The following is a 15698-nucleotide window of genomic DNA, read 5'->3' as shown; positions in this document are numbered from 1 at the left end:
CTATGTACTTGGTATTGTTAAGGATTTTAACATTATGTTTACATTAGGTGTCAACTTATGGAACCCTCTTGGGATCAACAATGGAAGCCTACTCAGAATAAAAACGAGAAGACTACTTGAATTAGGTTTTGTTAACTTTCATCATCATCATTGGAGTCATATCCCAAAGATAGTGGCAAGCCGAGCCTTGATAAGCTCCTTAGGAAGGGTAGGTAAAGTGTTCGAAACCCCACGAAGCAAATGAATTCCTTGGGGCAACCCTCCAGGGTCCGATTGACCCTCGACTCAACCAATTGCATGTAGGACTTTCTGAGAGAGTGTTGCGTGTGACCGTGAGATTAGTTTCATCCGAAGGGCATGGATACTCACCATAAGTAAATATATAAATATATATATATATATATATATATATATATATATATATATATATATATATATATATTGAAAGTGGTTTCAATCTTACCTAGAACCATATCTTCTATCATTGAAAGTGATTTCATATTAACCTTCGCATGACAATACCCTTAAAAAGTAACATAATGATTTTTTTACTTTAAAAGGTAATAAGGAGATAACTTATGGTTGGGTTTGGCTGTGCCATGAAGCATTGATTCAATGAAGTAAAATTTGTAGCCTAGGATTCCTATTAGATACAAATCCCTTAACAAAGCAATAGTTGAAATGAAATGACAAAAGAAAGATATAAGAAATGAAATTGACTTTCTCATCTTTTTGGGCCACACATTTTAACCCTTTGATTCTCTAAGCTTTTTTCCATCCACCTTACTTTCCTTTATCCTTTACAAAAATAAGGGATAACTTCATCTCCAAGTCCCCCTCATACTCCTAATTTTTTACAAATAGCTTTTCGTTATTGCCTCAAATCTCGTAACAACTTTTTCATTGTAACCCTTTAAGCTTTTCAGCTTTCGAAGTGAACGGTATGAATACATAGCTTCTCCTTGTTTTCATCATCATCATTGTCAAAGCCTCGATCTAAAAATTTAGGTCCAATCCAACTAAATTAATCTAATTTTTGTTGAGTGTTAATTTTCTTCCACTCTCAAATAGTGACGTATCCCACTTGTCTCCCATGACTCTCATATAATACTAGAAGATGTCTTTCCTAATACTAATTGATTTTGGGGTTAATAGTAAATTATCAATTTTCTCAATTTCTTTCATTAAATACATTCATATCCATTCTCGCTTTACAATTCTCACCCTTTATGATTTTTTTACCATTTTAAAACATTTTACTTTCAAGTTCATTCTAATTGAAGTTGTTGCAGGTTTTTGTTACACGTGATTAATCCATCTCAATCAATTTTTAGATTTTTTTCCCTAGTTTACTATCCATTGGAGCTAACACATTTTCAAACTACCCAAAGAAATGCGCTCATTAAACTACCCAAGAAAACCAACATTTCAGATCAACAGGATTTGGAAAAGGAGATCGAGAAGTTGAATGCATAATATGCCACAATCACCTGCCATCAAATTATTGGACTATCGAGTCAATTCGATCTGTCCAATTCTTGGCCACTCATTCGATGTGCTAAATCTCAAAAGTAGACCAACAATCCTTTATTCTTTTGTCATCTTGGATCTTGAATTTGGAATCTTTCGCATTATTATCTCTAAATAAATGGAGGCGAGGACTTCTTTCCCACATTGGGTAATGGCTTTGGCCCAACGAAAATAGACAACAAATGGGGGCCGAAGCACTAAAGGTTGCTTGGCTTCGTCCCCTCAAAAGCCATCATCAAGTCTCCCCAACAAAAAAGGTTTTTTAACTTTATAGATTCCACCTCAAGAGCCATTCCTATGAAAGCTCTACTACTTGGGAAAAAAATGTTCACCTTAAATTAGTTTGAATCAGTATTTGATGATAGATTTCCATGCGTGATTTGTATTACATCAGACATTTCAGATTTCTTTAGTTCAGTCGGATCAATTCTAATTTCGTTTGGCCATTCAGATGAAACCATGAGGGTACATTACCACACCAACTACTTTTTTGTAAAACGACAACGTGATTTACCAAAATGTTTGCTGAAAATTGTGAAATTCCCCTTTCAATCCCTCCCCAATCCCCACAACCAACCTTTTTTTATTATTATTTTTATGACCATGTTCTTATTGCATGTGAGAGATACATAATTTCATCAGTTTGTGTGCTAAAAGAAAATAGTGTGACGATAAAAGCTCTCTAAATTTATCTCAAACAGAGTTTTTTTTTCTAAAAGAATACAATTTTCCTCAAAACATGCAGAAAATGCACCTTTAAGTATAAAAAAATATCCCTAGCCCATCTTAATCACAAGTCCTAACTCATCATGAACTAAATCAATTACATTAAACACCACCACCACCAAGTACTAAAACAAATACATTTAAAAAAAAAAAAAAAAAACCCAAAACCTCATTCATCAAACCTTTAAAGTTACACTCTCATCGTCTACCATTATCAATTCCCATATTACCTTCAGTAACTGTCTCCAACGGTGGCAACGATGCCACCTCCACTCTTAGATTCTCAAACTTTTCCTTCAATGTTGTTAAATCCATTCCAGCTACAATCTGCTCCTTAATCTCTGCTTCCAACTTGTTTACTCTCTCTGGATTTAAGCCCTTCACAATCTCCCCTCTCAACTCCTCCATTTTATCACTTAAGCCCGCCATATTTACTACTCTATCAACCTCTTTGATAATCTCTTCGTTCGCCTCCCTTACTATCTTCTCTTCCAAATCTGTCTGGGAAGTCTCAATCTTTCTCTTACTCACTCCCACAATCTCCAAATTGGCCGACTTCAGTACTTCCTTCAGCTCTTCCTTTACTCTCTCCACTTCATCTGCAACATTTTTGTCCAACTGTTCTCCTTTAGCTAATTTTTCCTCCACATTTTTCAAAGCTTCCATCTTTTCCTTTATCTCCATTTGGAATTTCTGGTTGATTTCTGCCTTTAGTCTATCACTTTTCTGCTTCTGCTCAATCATCTTGTTAACCAAGTTCAACTTTCTGAGCTTCTGTTTTAGCCCAAGATAGGCCCCAGGTGTTGACACGTTACGGTTAAATTCATGAATTAGCTTCTCCACTTTTTCCTTCAACTTGGAGTTCAGAGGTTGATTAGGATGGCTATCTGATTCTTTGGATAACTCCATCTTCAAGGATTCTAGTTTCTCTTGCAAACCCATGGAGTTGAAAGCATTGGTTATCTCCTGGTCTACACCTTTCCTGAGTTTCTCGATTGTCTCATTGGTGATTGGATCTGATGGTCCTTTCGATTCTAGAATCTTCTTCTTGAGGCTCTGAATCTCAGAATCTATACCAGAAATTGTTGGTAACGTGTCAATGTCAGATGACTTCATGTTGTGTTTCCTCTCTGGGTCCACTGGGAGACCTTCGCTAATGCCTCCGATAGTTCGGAATTTGAGCATACGGTGGTGGAGCAACTCCTTTGTATCCATCTTGGTCAGCTCCTGGGTTTATTATCGGATTGCTTTCAGTTTTAGACTTGTAAAACAAAATAATCGTTAAAAAGTGTTTTTCTGGGTTACAGACTTATGGGTGATAAGTCATTTTAGAACAAAATCCAAGAACCTGATCAACACAAACCTCGACTGAGCACTCATTCACAATAAAAATTTTCACCATGAATTTAAAGTCTCCAAAATATTATATCCAATAAAAATTCAAAAAGTAGAATTTCAAGAAAGCATACCACTTTTTAGACAAGTAGATCAAACTGGACAAAACCCATGTAAATAACAAAAACAAGAGTAAAAAGAACTGTTTCATCAGTAACAATTGAAAACCTTTCAAATCATTTGAATGGATGTTTTCTTGAAAACTGAAGTCAAGGGATTATGGGACTCTTGTTAGAATGTTTAGGAGTAAGAGAATTAGTCACTATATGTTGAGTGTATATTTTCCTCCACCCTCGGGTGTGTCATATCCCACTTAAGCCCCGTGACACTCTTATATTCATACTTCTCACCCTCTCCAACAGATCAGTCTTTTGGAGTAGTCGGTTGGTAAACATGGTATGCCAAAAAACACAACCAATAACAACACCGATGAGAAGTAATGCTTTGGTACAAGTAGAGGACTCTAAAAGGACAGGAGGAAGACTGAGAATTTCTTGGATGAAAGTAGCAAGAAAAGATGACTTGACTGAAGATATGGTCCATGCTATACTTAATATTAGAGTATTATTGTATTAAGGTGCATCTACATACACCTTAATACAATGTATCGATTAATACTCTAATACTTGAGTGGTAAAATACGATTCATGTTGCTGACCATAGTAACTGGGTAAGGCGTAGACAATGAATATCTATCAAATAGAATGGTGTAGCCCAGTGAGATGGGGCATGAAAGTAAACAAAACTATCTGAATGTGGAAACATGTTACCTCCATGGCCTTTGTGATGGCAAGCTTTATTTGCTGAGAAGTCCAAGCAGGATCTTTGTGCGCACCGCCAAGAGGTTCCTGTGATTAATTATATAATAACATTAAAATAAACAAAATTAAAATGAAATGGACAGACACCATTGAATTTTTTGAATCCGTAATTCCAGCCGTGTCCCATTTTGAGAACACTAACAGATTGGTAAAACATAATGCAAGACAAAAGATACTTACAGGAATGATTCCATCAGCAATTCCGAGTTTGTAATGCTCTACAGCTGTTATTCTTAGTTTCTCAGCTGCCTAAGCATGTTCATAACAATGCGGAGTCTCAATAAATACGAGTCTCACTCTAGGGAGCCCAATAATCAGATGAATGATGAACCAAATACCTTGGGTGCTGCTTCGGAGGACTTCCACAAGATCGCAGCACATGCTTCAGGACTGCTCACAAGTAACAATAGACAGCAGTCAAAAGAAAATACTACAAGAAACCATGACATAAAATAATATGGGAAACTAAGAGGAACAATTTAAGAAAAGCCGCTTAATAAACCGATGAGCATAAATAATTAAAGTGTTCAGTTTGAGTTAGAAACCAACATTTTCTTACTAAGTTGTTTCATTTGGTTGCCTCAAAACAAGGATCAGGAGAATCAATAACAATTTTTCATACAAAATGGAATGAATTTATGCTCATAAATTGTAAGTGCACAATTTACAATGCATAACAAACTATTCACTGTAAAGAAATAACCCATAATTGAATGAGCAAGACTAATTTCAAAATTCGTGTACTTTTTCTTGAAATTTGGAGTTTTCGACAAGATTATGGAACAGGATATAAATAGGATTGAAGACTACCTGGCAACATAAAACGCAGAATTCTCCAGCATGAACAGTTTATTGCCACAGCCAATAGCAAGAGCACCACCAGAGCCACCTTCACCGGTTACAACAGCAACAATTGGAACTTTCAAGCCAAACATAGTCCGCAGATTGTAGGCTATTGCTTCCCCCTGCATATAGTACACTAGACCATATGTATTCATTCCGGTGCACAATTAACAATGCACAGGAACACCGGTAACATAAGAAGAATGGTTGGATACAAACTTGACCAAGTTCCTCAGATTTGAGATCAGCAAAAGCCCCTGGTGTGTCAATGAATGTAATGACGGGAAAACCATGAAGATCAGCATATTCCATCATACGCAGAGCCTTCCGATAGCTGTCCAGCAGCCAATTCCCTCAATGAGATCAGTTGTTTTTGTGAAAAAACGAAACAGCAAAGAAGACAAAAATAGCACAAACACAAAGATTTATGTGGTTCGTCAGTGTGCCTACGTTCACGGATCAGATCAAGAACAATCACTATTTTATCTTAAATTTTACAGCCCTAGAGATCTCTATTTATAAGACCAAGAGTTGCTAAATGCATCTAACTACCCAATAACAGAAACCCCCCAAACAATAGAAAACCCTTAAGAAAATATTACACAATTTCCCTTTTCGTAAACCTAAAAAATTTGGGCCGGGGGCACTGCCCCCTGTCACCCCCGCAACTCTGCCTAGCGCCAACAGAATACAAGACATTTACACAACAGTTTTTTCCCAGCAAAACCAAAAGCAGGGCACAAGGCAGGCAATTATTTCATTTTATAGCCCATAAAACCCAAGCAACAACCAGTTTGGGACTGGATTGAAATCCGTCATATGTTGAGAAAGAACAAATAAAACCCAACTCAAATAGATTGAACAAATTACAAGCAGAGAAGCCCAGTTTTATCATCCTAAAAATTTGACCTTAAAAATTTAGGAGAAATTTTTGACTATCCAACTGATGGTCCTATGCATGTTTAAACAGATCTGCAGAAACATACCCATGAGGAGTAGGCATTCCAAAGTTGCGCGCGATGTTCTCCTTTGTGTTCCTACCTTTCTGATGGCCTATGAACACGTAGGTTTTACCATCTATGGTACCGATACCAGTCACAATGGCCGGATCATCATAGCCTTTACGATCTCCATGGAGCTCCACCCACTTTGAGAAATAAAGAATGAGGAGTAACAGAATTACATTAGCTAGCCATTATTGAATGCAACTATCAACGATGTGCGAAATTACCTTCTCTGTCATGTTTAGTATATGGTCAAGAACGGTCGGTCTGTTAGGATGACGAGCAACATTCAGGCGTTGTATGGGGGTCAAATGTGTGTATAAATCTTTCAGAGCCTGAAAAACTCAAATTGAGGAAATCTCAAATCAGTCACATGAACTGCAGAGCCACAACAGCCACTTGTCATTGTGCAGATTAGAAGATAATAGTGGGACAGTTTGAGCGTTGAACTTCCATTGCATTGGGTCATAGAGTTGTTATATGCTCCTTTTGTTATGCATATTTATTTCAGACTTCTGGATAAAAATATAGAAGTTAAATGTGTTATCTGTCATGGCAAATGTTTCTTTTCTCGGATTTTGGGAGAAAATCATTGAGCCCACGATGTAGATAAGCCATAGACAAATCTCTCCTCAAACTCAAAAGTGTTGTACTGATATTATTGTACACGATAAACAACTACAGCTACATAAAAATAACATAAGAAAAGGGAAAAACTAATTTACTCCCAATACAAATGGCTCTTAGGAGAAGTAAAATAGTGAATTATGCCAAGGTTCATACGACTCCACCCCCTTTAAATCTTTGCAATTTGTATTAAATTTATAAATCATATTCAGATTAGAGAGTGCTCGATTAAGCAGGACTCTATCTACTTTTCCTAGTTCTAATTTCCAACTACCATTCACATTCAGAAAGATAAATATAAGAAAATAATTTTTTTCTTACTTCTAGTAAGTAATAATATACAATATAGAACAGAACCTTGTCGAAAATACCTGTTGATACTTGTTTTCCAAAGAACCAATTTGACTGCTGAAATCCAGACCAGTTTCATCAGCCATTCTACGTATCTGTAATAAAGATATTTGATTAAAAAACCAAATCTAAATTACAAAGAAGTCCAATACTAAATCAATCAACTAAAAACATGGTCCACAATCACCATAAGGTCTCTAATACTAGTTTGGTTTAGAAATTGAATTAGTATTAGTAGCTAAAAGGAACTGCAACAAAGAGAAAAATGTGATCCTAGGACCATAACATGATTATGATGAACAAAAATGAAACACATCACAAGCACAAAAATTATGAAATCCACTATTATAAAATTATGCAGAGTGGGGTAGGAAATTAGCCACTTGGATCCATTAGCTTATTGTACTGCACATTCCTTTGACAATTTGATCCGGGAAATGAAATATAATTTTTACATGTATGATACCAATTGTTGAAAGTTTCTTTGCATCAGGGAATGTCTCTGGAATTATGTCAATTGATATTCTTAGTTTTCTCCTGATCGAGATAACTTGAGATGAGATTTTAAATGTCCAACAGCTTTCTAACGAGTGACTTCTGCACATTGTTAGGAAAAAGTTTCTCTTGCCACATCAGCATTTTCTTTCATTCTTCTGGTAGAAACCAGGTCACACAATAATTGATGATGGTTCTAACAAAAAATGCTGATGGGACAAAATTAACTTTATTTTGACCGCACGTGATTTGCTAATAAGAATGTTGTCGGGATATCATGCATATTAGTTATCTTACAACAAAGTAGCCAATCGAATCAAGTTAACTTTGATAGCAATTGAATCTCATATTGATGAAAATTGGTTATCCTCAGGATATCCCCACGGACACATTTTATGATTTTGGCAGTTTTAGTCACATTAATTCACAAAATGAAGTATAATTAACATCCCGAAAGCAACTCACCTCAACGATCTTTTTCTCCAGATCAATCAGCGGTTTCTCAAAGGCAAGTGTCACCTGTTTGGGTTTCTCTGATAGGGGTTTGAAATAAGACAAGTAGGTCAAGTGTCCACCTTCGATATTTGGATCGATATCATCGGGCCACGGGTAGTCATGCCTCCTCCCCTTCTTAATCTGAGCAAGAATGCAAAATCTGCACCGGCTTCTAATCCTAGAGCGTTCGATACCCTCCAACCCAACTCCATTAATCCCTTTAAGATAACTCCTAAGGAGATTACTGCCAAAGAATTCCTTGCCGAAACAAATGTGTGATCTTGATACAAAGGCCCTATTTTCTCCTCCTCCACAAATTCCAACTGAAGGGGATATCAAACTCATCTCAAAAGCCTAATCTCTACGAAACGTGAAAGTTTCTTTAAGCTAATGAGAACTGAACTTCCATTGTCACATTCCTGCATACATACAATCATACCCACAAAAAGCTTAAAAACAAAAAATTTAAAAATTACAAAACCATTTTAAATAAAGAGTTTGAGAACAAAATTTCAAGCTTGAAACAATCCAAAAAAAAGTATCTTGAAGTGAAAAAGTCGGTTACTTGAGAAACTCTGTGACTTAGCTAGCTCAAAGCAGGGACAAAATCGATCACAAAAGTCAAAATTAGCTCTACCCAGAACTTAAAACAACACTAAACAATCAAAATGAAGTTCATTTCGAAAGGATTTGTTGAGTTTGATTCCTTAAAAGATAAAACCATTTCTAAAGCAGTGATTTTTATTTTTAAATGAAAAAAAGGCATTTTAATCAAATAAAACTTGCTGATTGTCTACTGAATCTACAATAATTCAAGTTCAGGAGCACAACAAAACATTTCTACACCAAAGATTCATCAATTAGAATAATTAAGAACCACAATTCTCACACTGCATAATTTAGAAAAGAAAAACACTGTATTAAGGGATAATCAACGAGAAACTATAAAAATTTACAAGCATTCATTTGAGTTCTAGAATAGTTTCAATTACTTGAGCAACTGAGTTTAAGCTCCAATTAACAATTCAAAGATTGAAATTGAACTTATATGCTTTAAAATGAGTTCAGAAATCGCGTTTCCTCTAACGAGACGAGAAGAAGCACATTACAAATAACTATTTGAGTTTCGATTGGATTAAAACGCAAATTGATTCGTCAGATGAGGATAACTCTTGAGTCAAGTGTCAGGAGTGGATAAGTATAAAGACGTCTTTATCAAAAGTTTGGGTACTGTATCCAACTGAGAAATTGTAGTAGGGCAACAAGTGACAGGTGGAAAATTGGATAAATGTGCAAGAAAAAAAATAATAAATTGTCATGAAAGGTTTTTGGAGAGGAGTAAGGCTAGCCTAACTAACTTGGGGGCACATGAATCGCTAAAGTGGTAAAATCAAAACCTCAATCCCCCTGCATGTCATGGTATTAATCAGATTTACATAAAATAATTTTTTTTTTTTTTAGCTTGATCTATTAATTTCTTAAAATTTTGTGATTTACATAGGTTTACTATCCAATCATATTTTTGGATGCAACATGTGTTGTCATATAGGTATTTTGTAAGGAAAAATTACTCAAAAGACCTTAGCGGAGGGATTTCTTTTTAATTAGTCCTTAGGTTTTAGTGCTTGTCTTAAAAATTTATTTAGTAAAACTTTTCTTTCAAAATCAGTCCCTAAACCCCACTCTTCCCCGTGTTTCTCAAGATTGAATTGCTGAAATTGCCATAATCCTTTAAACTCATCATTTTCCTAAAATAAAAATAAATTTTCGGCATTCCAATCGAGTTTTAAAGAATCAATTTTGACAAAAATCTTTTGAGAATGAAGAAAAAGTTATTTTAAATTAATTTTCAAATATTTTGAACATGTATATTAAAAAATTAGGATTTTTTTTTTTTTAATTTTTTACTTCTTTTTTGGATGAAAATCGATTGAGAATTATTCTTTTGGTTTGAAATCATTTACACAAGTCATTATATCAAATTTTTAGTCACTTTTTCCATGTATTTTAGTTGAAAAAACTTGAAAAATAAAACCGGATAGGTTTTACCAACGTCAAGCTCATCACTTTTTATTGTTGAGTTTGACATTTTTTTTTAAATTGTCACATTGAGCAATAAAAAATGTCGAGCTCGACAATAAAAAGTGGTAATCTCGACAATTAGTAAAATGTGGTAAGTTCAACAATAAAAATGTTAAACTCGATAATAAATAAAAAGTGATGAGCTCGACACTGTATAAATTTTTGAATCTCATTTTTGTTTTAAATCGTCAAAAAAAATCAAAAAATACATTTAAATGTTCAAAATAAGAAGTATATCATTTTCATTCGTCATTCAATATAAAAAATGACCATAAATAATTGCAATCACTGTTGAAAAACCTAAGTATGTGGAAAAGATGAGAAGAATAGTAGTTTGGGTATTTAAAAAATATTATAATGTGAGATAAGGTTGAGGGACTATTAAGAAATAAAATATTTACTAAATGGACTATTTAGTTACCGTCCAAAACTTAAGGACTATTTAGAAAAAAAAAAAAATCCCTCTTTAAGAGTGGGGTCCCTTAAGTAATTTTCTCCTTTTTTTAATGTATCGACCATGTTTTCAAAACTTGGTTTGATGTCTCGTCTAGTTCATGGACGAGTCAACTCGTCTTAGACAAGACAAACCATTTAACTTGGTTTAAAATGATTGATTTACACATATTTAAAGAGTCGTGCTTGGGTGACACAAAGGTGACAGAATGATGTGGTGGTGCACACATTACCGTAGATGCTTTTCCTCGAGATATGAGTAAAAACATCTACGATTATGTGCGCGTCACCACATCATTTTTGTCAACTCTGTGTCTCCATTTGTGTCATTCCAACATTTTCCATATTTAAATTGAAATAATTTGAATTTTTTTAATAAAAATAAGGCAGAGTAGAAGATGTTTAGTCACAAAATCATGTTTTGTTTATATAATAAATATTTAATTTTTTTTTAAAATTATTTGAATTAAAATATACAAAATCCCAATTGACTCGGTTGAGATTTTCAAAATATCGTCCGAGACATCTTGTTTGTCTCGCGAGATAATGCGAAAGTTGGGACACACTTTATACCCATATCGCCGAAGAACACCAAGATGACTCGAGTGAGTCATCCCGATCTCGGACGAGATTTAAAACCATGCTATCGATGTGGTCAAGTGGACTTTGTAGTTTTTGTACAACAATTTTATTAAATAAGATTTTGCGAATGAGCATCTACTAAACTATCTTATAATAAGAAAAATACGATTTAAAATTTTATTATGTCTATTTATATATAAACGAATAGTTTTAAAAGGAATTTAAAGATTTTACTTAACTCGGAAACTTAGTATAAAAAAAAGACCTAACTTGGACGAATCAACTTGGTATCAGTGTGGAGTTTTTAAACCATGGTGACACTGACATCAAACCTTTTGTTTTGGGAGAAAAACATGCTTAATTGCATTTTGAGTGTATCTTGTTTCTTGCCATTTTCGAATATAATTTTATTTCGAAGGCTTGCATCAAATTTTAAATCCGAAAATAGAAGTTTGAACATTTCGATGTGTTATTCAACTATGATACAAATTGCTTGAGGTCATATCTTATAAATGCCCTATATCACATTTTTCTAATTCACTGGTCCACAAATATTTTAGCTTATCAGTTAGTAGACTTTTACTAAAAGAAAACAATATATTTTATATTTTTTTATTCACAGCTTCATGAATATTTGGCCTATCTCTTAGTGGACTTTTACAACCAAAAAAAAAAAAAATCCAATATTATATGATTTAAAATCATTAAATTTGATTAAAAGACATTACATATTGTACAAAAATGCTCAAATTTAAAGACAAAGTCATGGATGAATGACTTTTGTGTGCATGAAAAGGATTTGCAAATATTTATGAGTCAATAACTATGGGACGGAATATTTTTTGGGCTATATGTCAGAGTATTTCAAAAGAAAGAAAAAAATAATAGAGTTTTCGAAGAAAAATAAGAGAATTTCTAAAATATTATCATAGATATTAAAAATCTGTTATGGAGGATTTTACGAAGGAATTTTCTTTGATGATCTTATATTTTTATTGGGCATGGTTGTAAATTTGATCCCAAAACCACAAAATCTACTATCTAATAAATTTATACCACAAGGCAAAGTTGAACACATGAAAGTGACCCATTAATATTTGTGACTTTGAAATAAACTTTTAATACCAACTTTTCCAAATCTTTTAATTTTCTACACATTTGATGAAACATGAACTAATAAAACAAACCAATTTCATATACACAACTGCAACATCAAATCATATGAGGTTTAATGCTTTCATCAGTAAATTACATCATGAGTCATGGTGAAATCATTATAAATTTCACCCATTGGAACAAAATCGAAGAAATCGCCCATTGGAATCTGATTCTGACACTCAAATTGTGACGAGAACTTGAACGATGAGACACCATCGCTCAATTCATGATGGAAATCATTAGCAAATGGTCCCTCATTGTGTAAGTAACCATGGTTTAACACATCAACAATGTTCGAATCATCCCAATTCTCCTTAGGAACCGACCCCGAATTTACAGAATTCTGGTGTTGGACATGATCTAGGGATAGCCACTCGGAGAATAAAATCTTAGGGAGGGAGCTTTGATGGGTTGTGTTAATGGGCTGATGATCGAAATTGTCTTGAACGGATTGGTCGGTTTCTGTGGATGATCCTTCCATCTGTTCTAACGATTCAAAAGAATCGAAACTCGAAAATTGGGTGTTAGGTACTTTAGGATTGGGTGTAGATTCCATGCTTTGTGGAGATAATTGGGTGTTGCTTTGAACTTCCAATGCTTCAAGCTTCATTAACTTCTTCTTAAGATAAGAATTCCAGTAGTTCTTAATCTCATTGTCAGTCCTTCCAGGCAAATGTTGTGCTATTTGGGACCACCTGATCAAAATATTAAACAACTTCATTAGTCTAATCCAATTACATAATTATTTATTTACACAAGTCAACCTTAATCTTTCTTCAACGTGGCCATTTTTTAAAACTAAAATGAATGATTCTGGTACAATCAGGTTTAGTGTCATATGGTGCATCCGTGGTGCTTACTTGTTGCCTAGCAAGCGATGGAGGGCAAGGATCGTCTCCTCCTCTTGTGCGGTAAACCCACCTCGTTTCAAACCTGGCCTCAAGTAATTAATCCACCGTAGTCTACAACTCTTTCCATTTCGTTGCAAACCTGATGTTTGTGTAACAATAACAAAGACAAAGTAAGGTTAACCATTGAGGATACTTTGGTCTTTTAAAAGATCGAGTATGAAAATCGACGTTTTTGAAGATTGCAAGAAACCTCACACTCATTGATCCATGCAAATAGATGGCATCCAACATGGATATTTTTTTTAAATTAGGGATGCCTTCAATACACGTAAACCAATGAGAATGTGATATTTTTTTGTTTTCTCCAAAACACTAGTCTCGAAAATGAAAAATCGCAACCCAAATGAGGAGTAGAGTAAATATTTTGTTCAAAGTACTGCCAATGTAAGGTCTAGGCTATATGCACCCATCATTTGTGCTCAGTGCATCCACTCGCTATGCATCCCACCTCAAAATGTGTTTTAAGTGGGTGCACAATGCCTGACAATTTATCTAAATTAATCACTGATTTTATCAAACATTTGATAAACAAGAAAGGGGGTTACGTTGGGTGCCCAATGCGCTCTTCCATCATGGAAATTCTATCTTGTATGTAACAGTTCTATCATGGATGCTAATGAGACACAAATTATAACATAAACATAAGTGCATAAGGCACAATTGTGCACCACAAACTCACCAGCCTTAATGGGAATGGAACTCCAGCAACCGATACCATACTGGAGGATATGATTCTTAAGCCTTTGGTCTTCTTCAGGGGACCATAACCCTTTCCTGTGCTTCATCTTGGGTTTTTCGCACGACTTGCACTCCATCAGTCCACCACTTGGAAGAATTCTCAACTTGTGAATGTGAGGGAGGGAGTAGATGGAGAGTGGAATTTAAAGAGAGATTAGTTGTACTTTGTTTATTAATTAATTTATATGATGAACTTGTCTTTAATATTATATATAAGAAATGATTAATAATAATTATTAATCATGCAAGGCAGAACTCAAAAGACATATATACTAAACAAAATTATAAACAAATAAATTAAAAAGAAATGATGAATTATGACGTGTTACATCCCAGCACACACAACACAAGCCGAACAAGATAGTATCAGTGTGATAACGGTTCTTGCTTGTTTGGTTTGGTATCATTTAACATTTTAACAAGCTTGGTCAAATTACATATTTATTAAAATTTAAAAAGCTTTAGAGTCAAATTAGTATTAAATTATGGGAATCAAACTATCAAGTCGGGGAATCAATGTGAGGCACGAGAGAGACAAGCATTATAATTTGAATATGGCTGGATATTGTACACCTAGGAGTTGAATTGAAGGCCAACTCCCCAGCCTCATCTGTAATTGATTGGCCCACTACTTCTAGTAAATTTGCAATCCAACATGGTTTTCAAATACCAATTTAATCCAAATTCACTTATTAGCTCCTTCTAAAGGGACTACAACTTATGCTCACTCTTTCCTCAAAATCGGAGAGTTGATCCAAATGAGTCAATGGAGCAATCGATGCTCTCTTGTTCTTTTATTCTCTTGCAAAATAAAAATGGATTTTGTGAGTGGTATATGACCCCGAATTCTATGTGTCACCATCTGATTGGTCTATAGGTGATGCTACAAAAAATTCCATGAAAAAATTGTGTGTGATTAGAATTAGGGTGGCAACCAGGACGGGTTGGTCCAAATTCAATCTAGGCTCAACCCGATTGATGGGTGAGCTTGGGCTAAGTTATGTAGAAAACAAGTTGAGTCTGGGTTAAAATATCTCAACTCGACCTCAATTCGGATTGAGGGATCGAGCAACCAGACTCAACCCGAACCCAATGCCTATATACTAATATACAAATATTTTTATAGTAATTATATATTTTTTATTTAACTTTTTGATTTCATCTTATTATTATGGCTTGTGGACAATTGGATATTATTAACGTGGGCTTTGATTAAGCATGATTTGTCTAAAAATTATCTCAATGATGGATTTGGAGGTTGCATGTGATTTTATTTACTAGTGAATTGTTTTTTATATTGTATTTTTTTTTCTAAGATATAAAATTTATTTATTGATTAAAATAAAATTAGAGATGTTCAAAAAGTCAACCCGTCCAACTAATCAAAATTACCTAGCTTGGGCTAATCCGAGTTCAACCCGATTTTAGAAGATTAAGTTAGGGTTGAACTTGGATTTACCCTTCAGCCCGCATTAGTTGCAGCCCTA

At 34.5% G+C, this 15698-nt stretch overlaps 2 protein-coding genes across 3 annotated transcripts; both read right to left on the bottom strand.

Moving 5' to 3' along the window:
* Positions 1-2191: 2191 nt before the first annotated feature.
* LOC147389739 (acetyl-coenzyme A carboxylase carboxyl transferase subunit alpha, chloroplastic-like) lies at positions 2192-9435 on the bottom strand. 2 transcript variants are annotated; one of them, XM_086418190.1, is made up of 11 exons: positions 9280-9435; positions 8258-8706; positions 7318-7392; positions 6547-6654; positions 6302-6462; positions 5535-5649; positions 5283-5437; positions 4811-4862; positions 4653-4721; positions 4422-4499; positions 2192-3483 (listed from the first exon to the last, which is right to left on the bottom strand). In XM_086418190.1, exons 2-11 carry the CDS (start codon positions 8630-8632, stop codon positions 2455-2457), a joined length of 2217 nt encoding a protein of 738 aa, XP_086274316.1. In that variant the 5' UTR covers positions 8633-8706; positions 9280-9435; the 3' UTR covers positions 2192-2454. The 2 variants fall into 2 exon arrangements, with proteins under 2 accessions (XP_086274316.1, XP_086274317.1); XM_086418191.1 differs by having other exon boundaries at positions 9244-9371.
* A 3161-nt stretch (positions 9436-12596) lies between these two features.
* On the bottom strand, positions 12597-14563 carry LOC147389738 (transcription factor LAF1-like). The gene is made up of 3 exons (XM_086419049.1): positions 14153-14563; positions 13423-13552; positions 12597-13257 (listed from the first exon to the last, which is right to left on the bottom strand). Exons 1-3 carry the CDS (start codon positions 14286-14288, stop codon positions 12645-12647), a joined length of 879 nt encoding a protein of 292 aa, XP_086275175.1. The 5' UTR covers positions 14289-14563; the 3' UTR covers positions 12597-12644.
* Between the last annotated feature and the right edge of the window lie 1135 nt (positions 14564-15698).

The sequence above is a fragment of the Akebia trifoliata genome, chromosome 12, assembly GCF_017979445.1.
Source record: "Akebia trifoliata isolate Shusen 1 chromosome 12, ASM1797944v1, whole genome shotgun sequence".
NCBI classification, from domain to species: Eukaryota; Viridiplantae; Streptophyta; class Magnoliopsida; order Ranunculales; family Lardizabalaceae; genus Akebia; species Akebia trifoliata.
The sequence above is the reverse complement of the archived record's forward strand: the minus strand, read 5'-3'. Positions and strand labels throughout refer to the sequence as shown.

Excerpts from the sequence above, each read along its gene's own strand:
- LOC147389738 (XM_086419049.1), bottom strand. The coding sequence starts at position 14,288 with ATGGAGTGCAAGTCGTGCGAAAAACCCAAGATGAAGCACAGGAAAGGG. Across the intron at positions 13,553-14,152 it reads TTCCATTCCCATTAAGGCTG|GTTTGCAACGAAATGGAAAG; the intron begins GTGAGTTTGTGG and ends CACAAACATCAG. Across the intron at positions 13,258-13,422 it reads CATCGCTTGCTAGGCAACAA|GTGGTCCCAAATAGCACAAC; the intron begins GTAAGCACCACG and ends TATTTTGATCAG.
- LOC147389739 (XM_086418190.1), bottom strand. The coding sequence starts at position 8,632 with ATGAGTTTGATATCCCCTTCAGTTGGAATTTGTGGAGGAGGAGAAAAT. Across the intron at positions 6,463-6,546 it reads TACTAAACATGACAGAGAAG|TGGGTGGAGCTCCATGGAGA; the intron begins GTAATTTCGCAC and ends TATTTCTCAAAG. Across the intron at positions 3,484-4,421 it reads CCATCACAAAGGCCATGGAG|GAGCTGACCAAGATGGATAC; the intron begins GTAACATGTTTC and ends TAATAAACCCAG.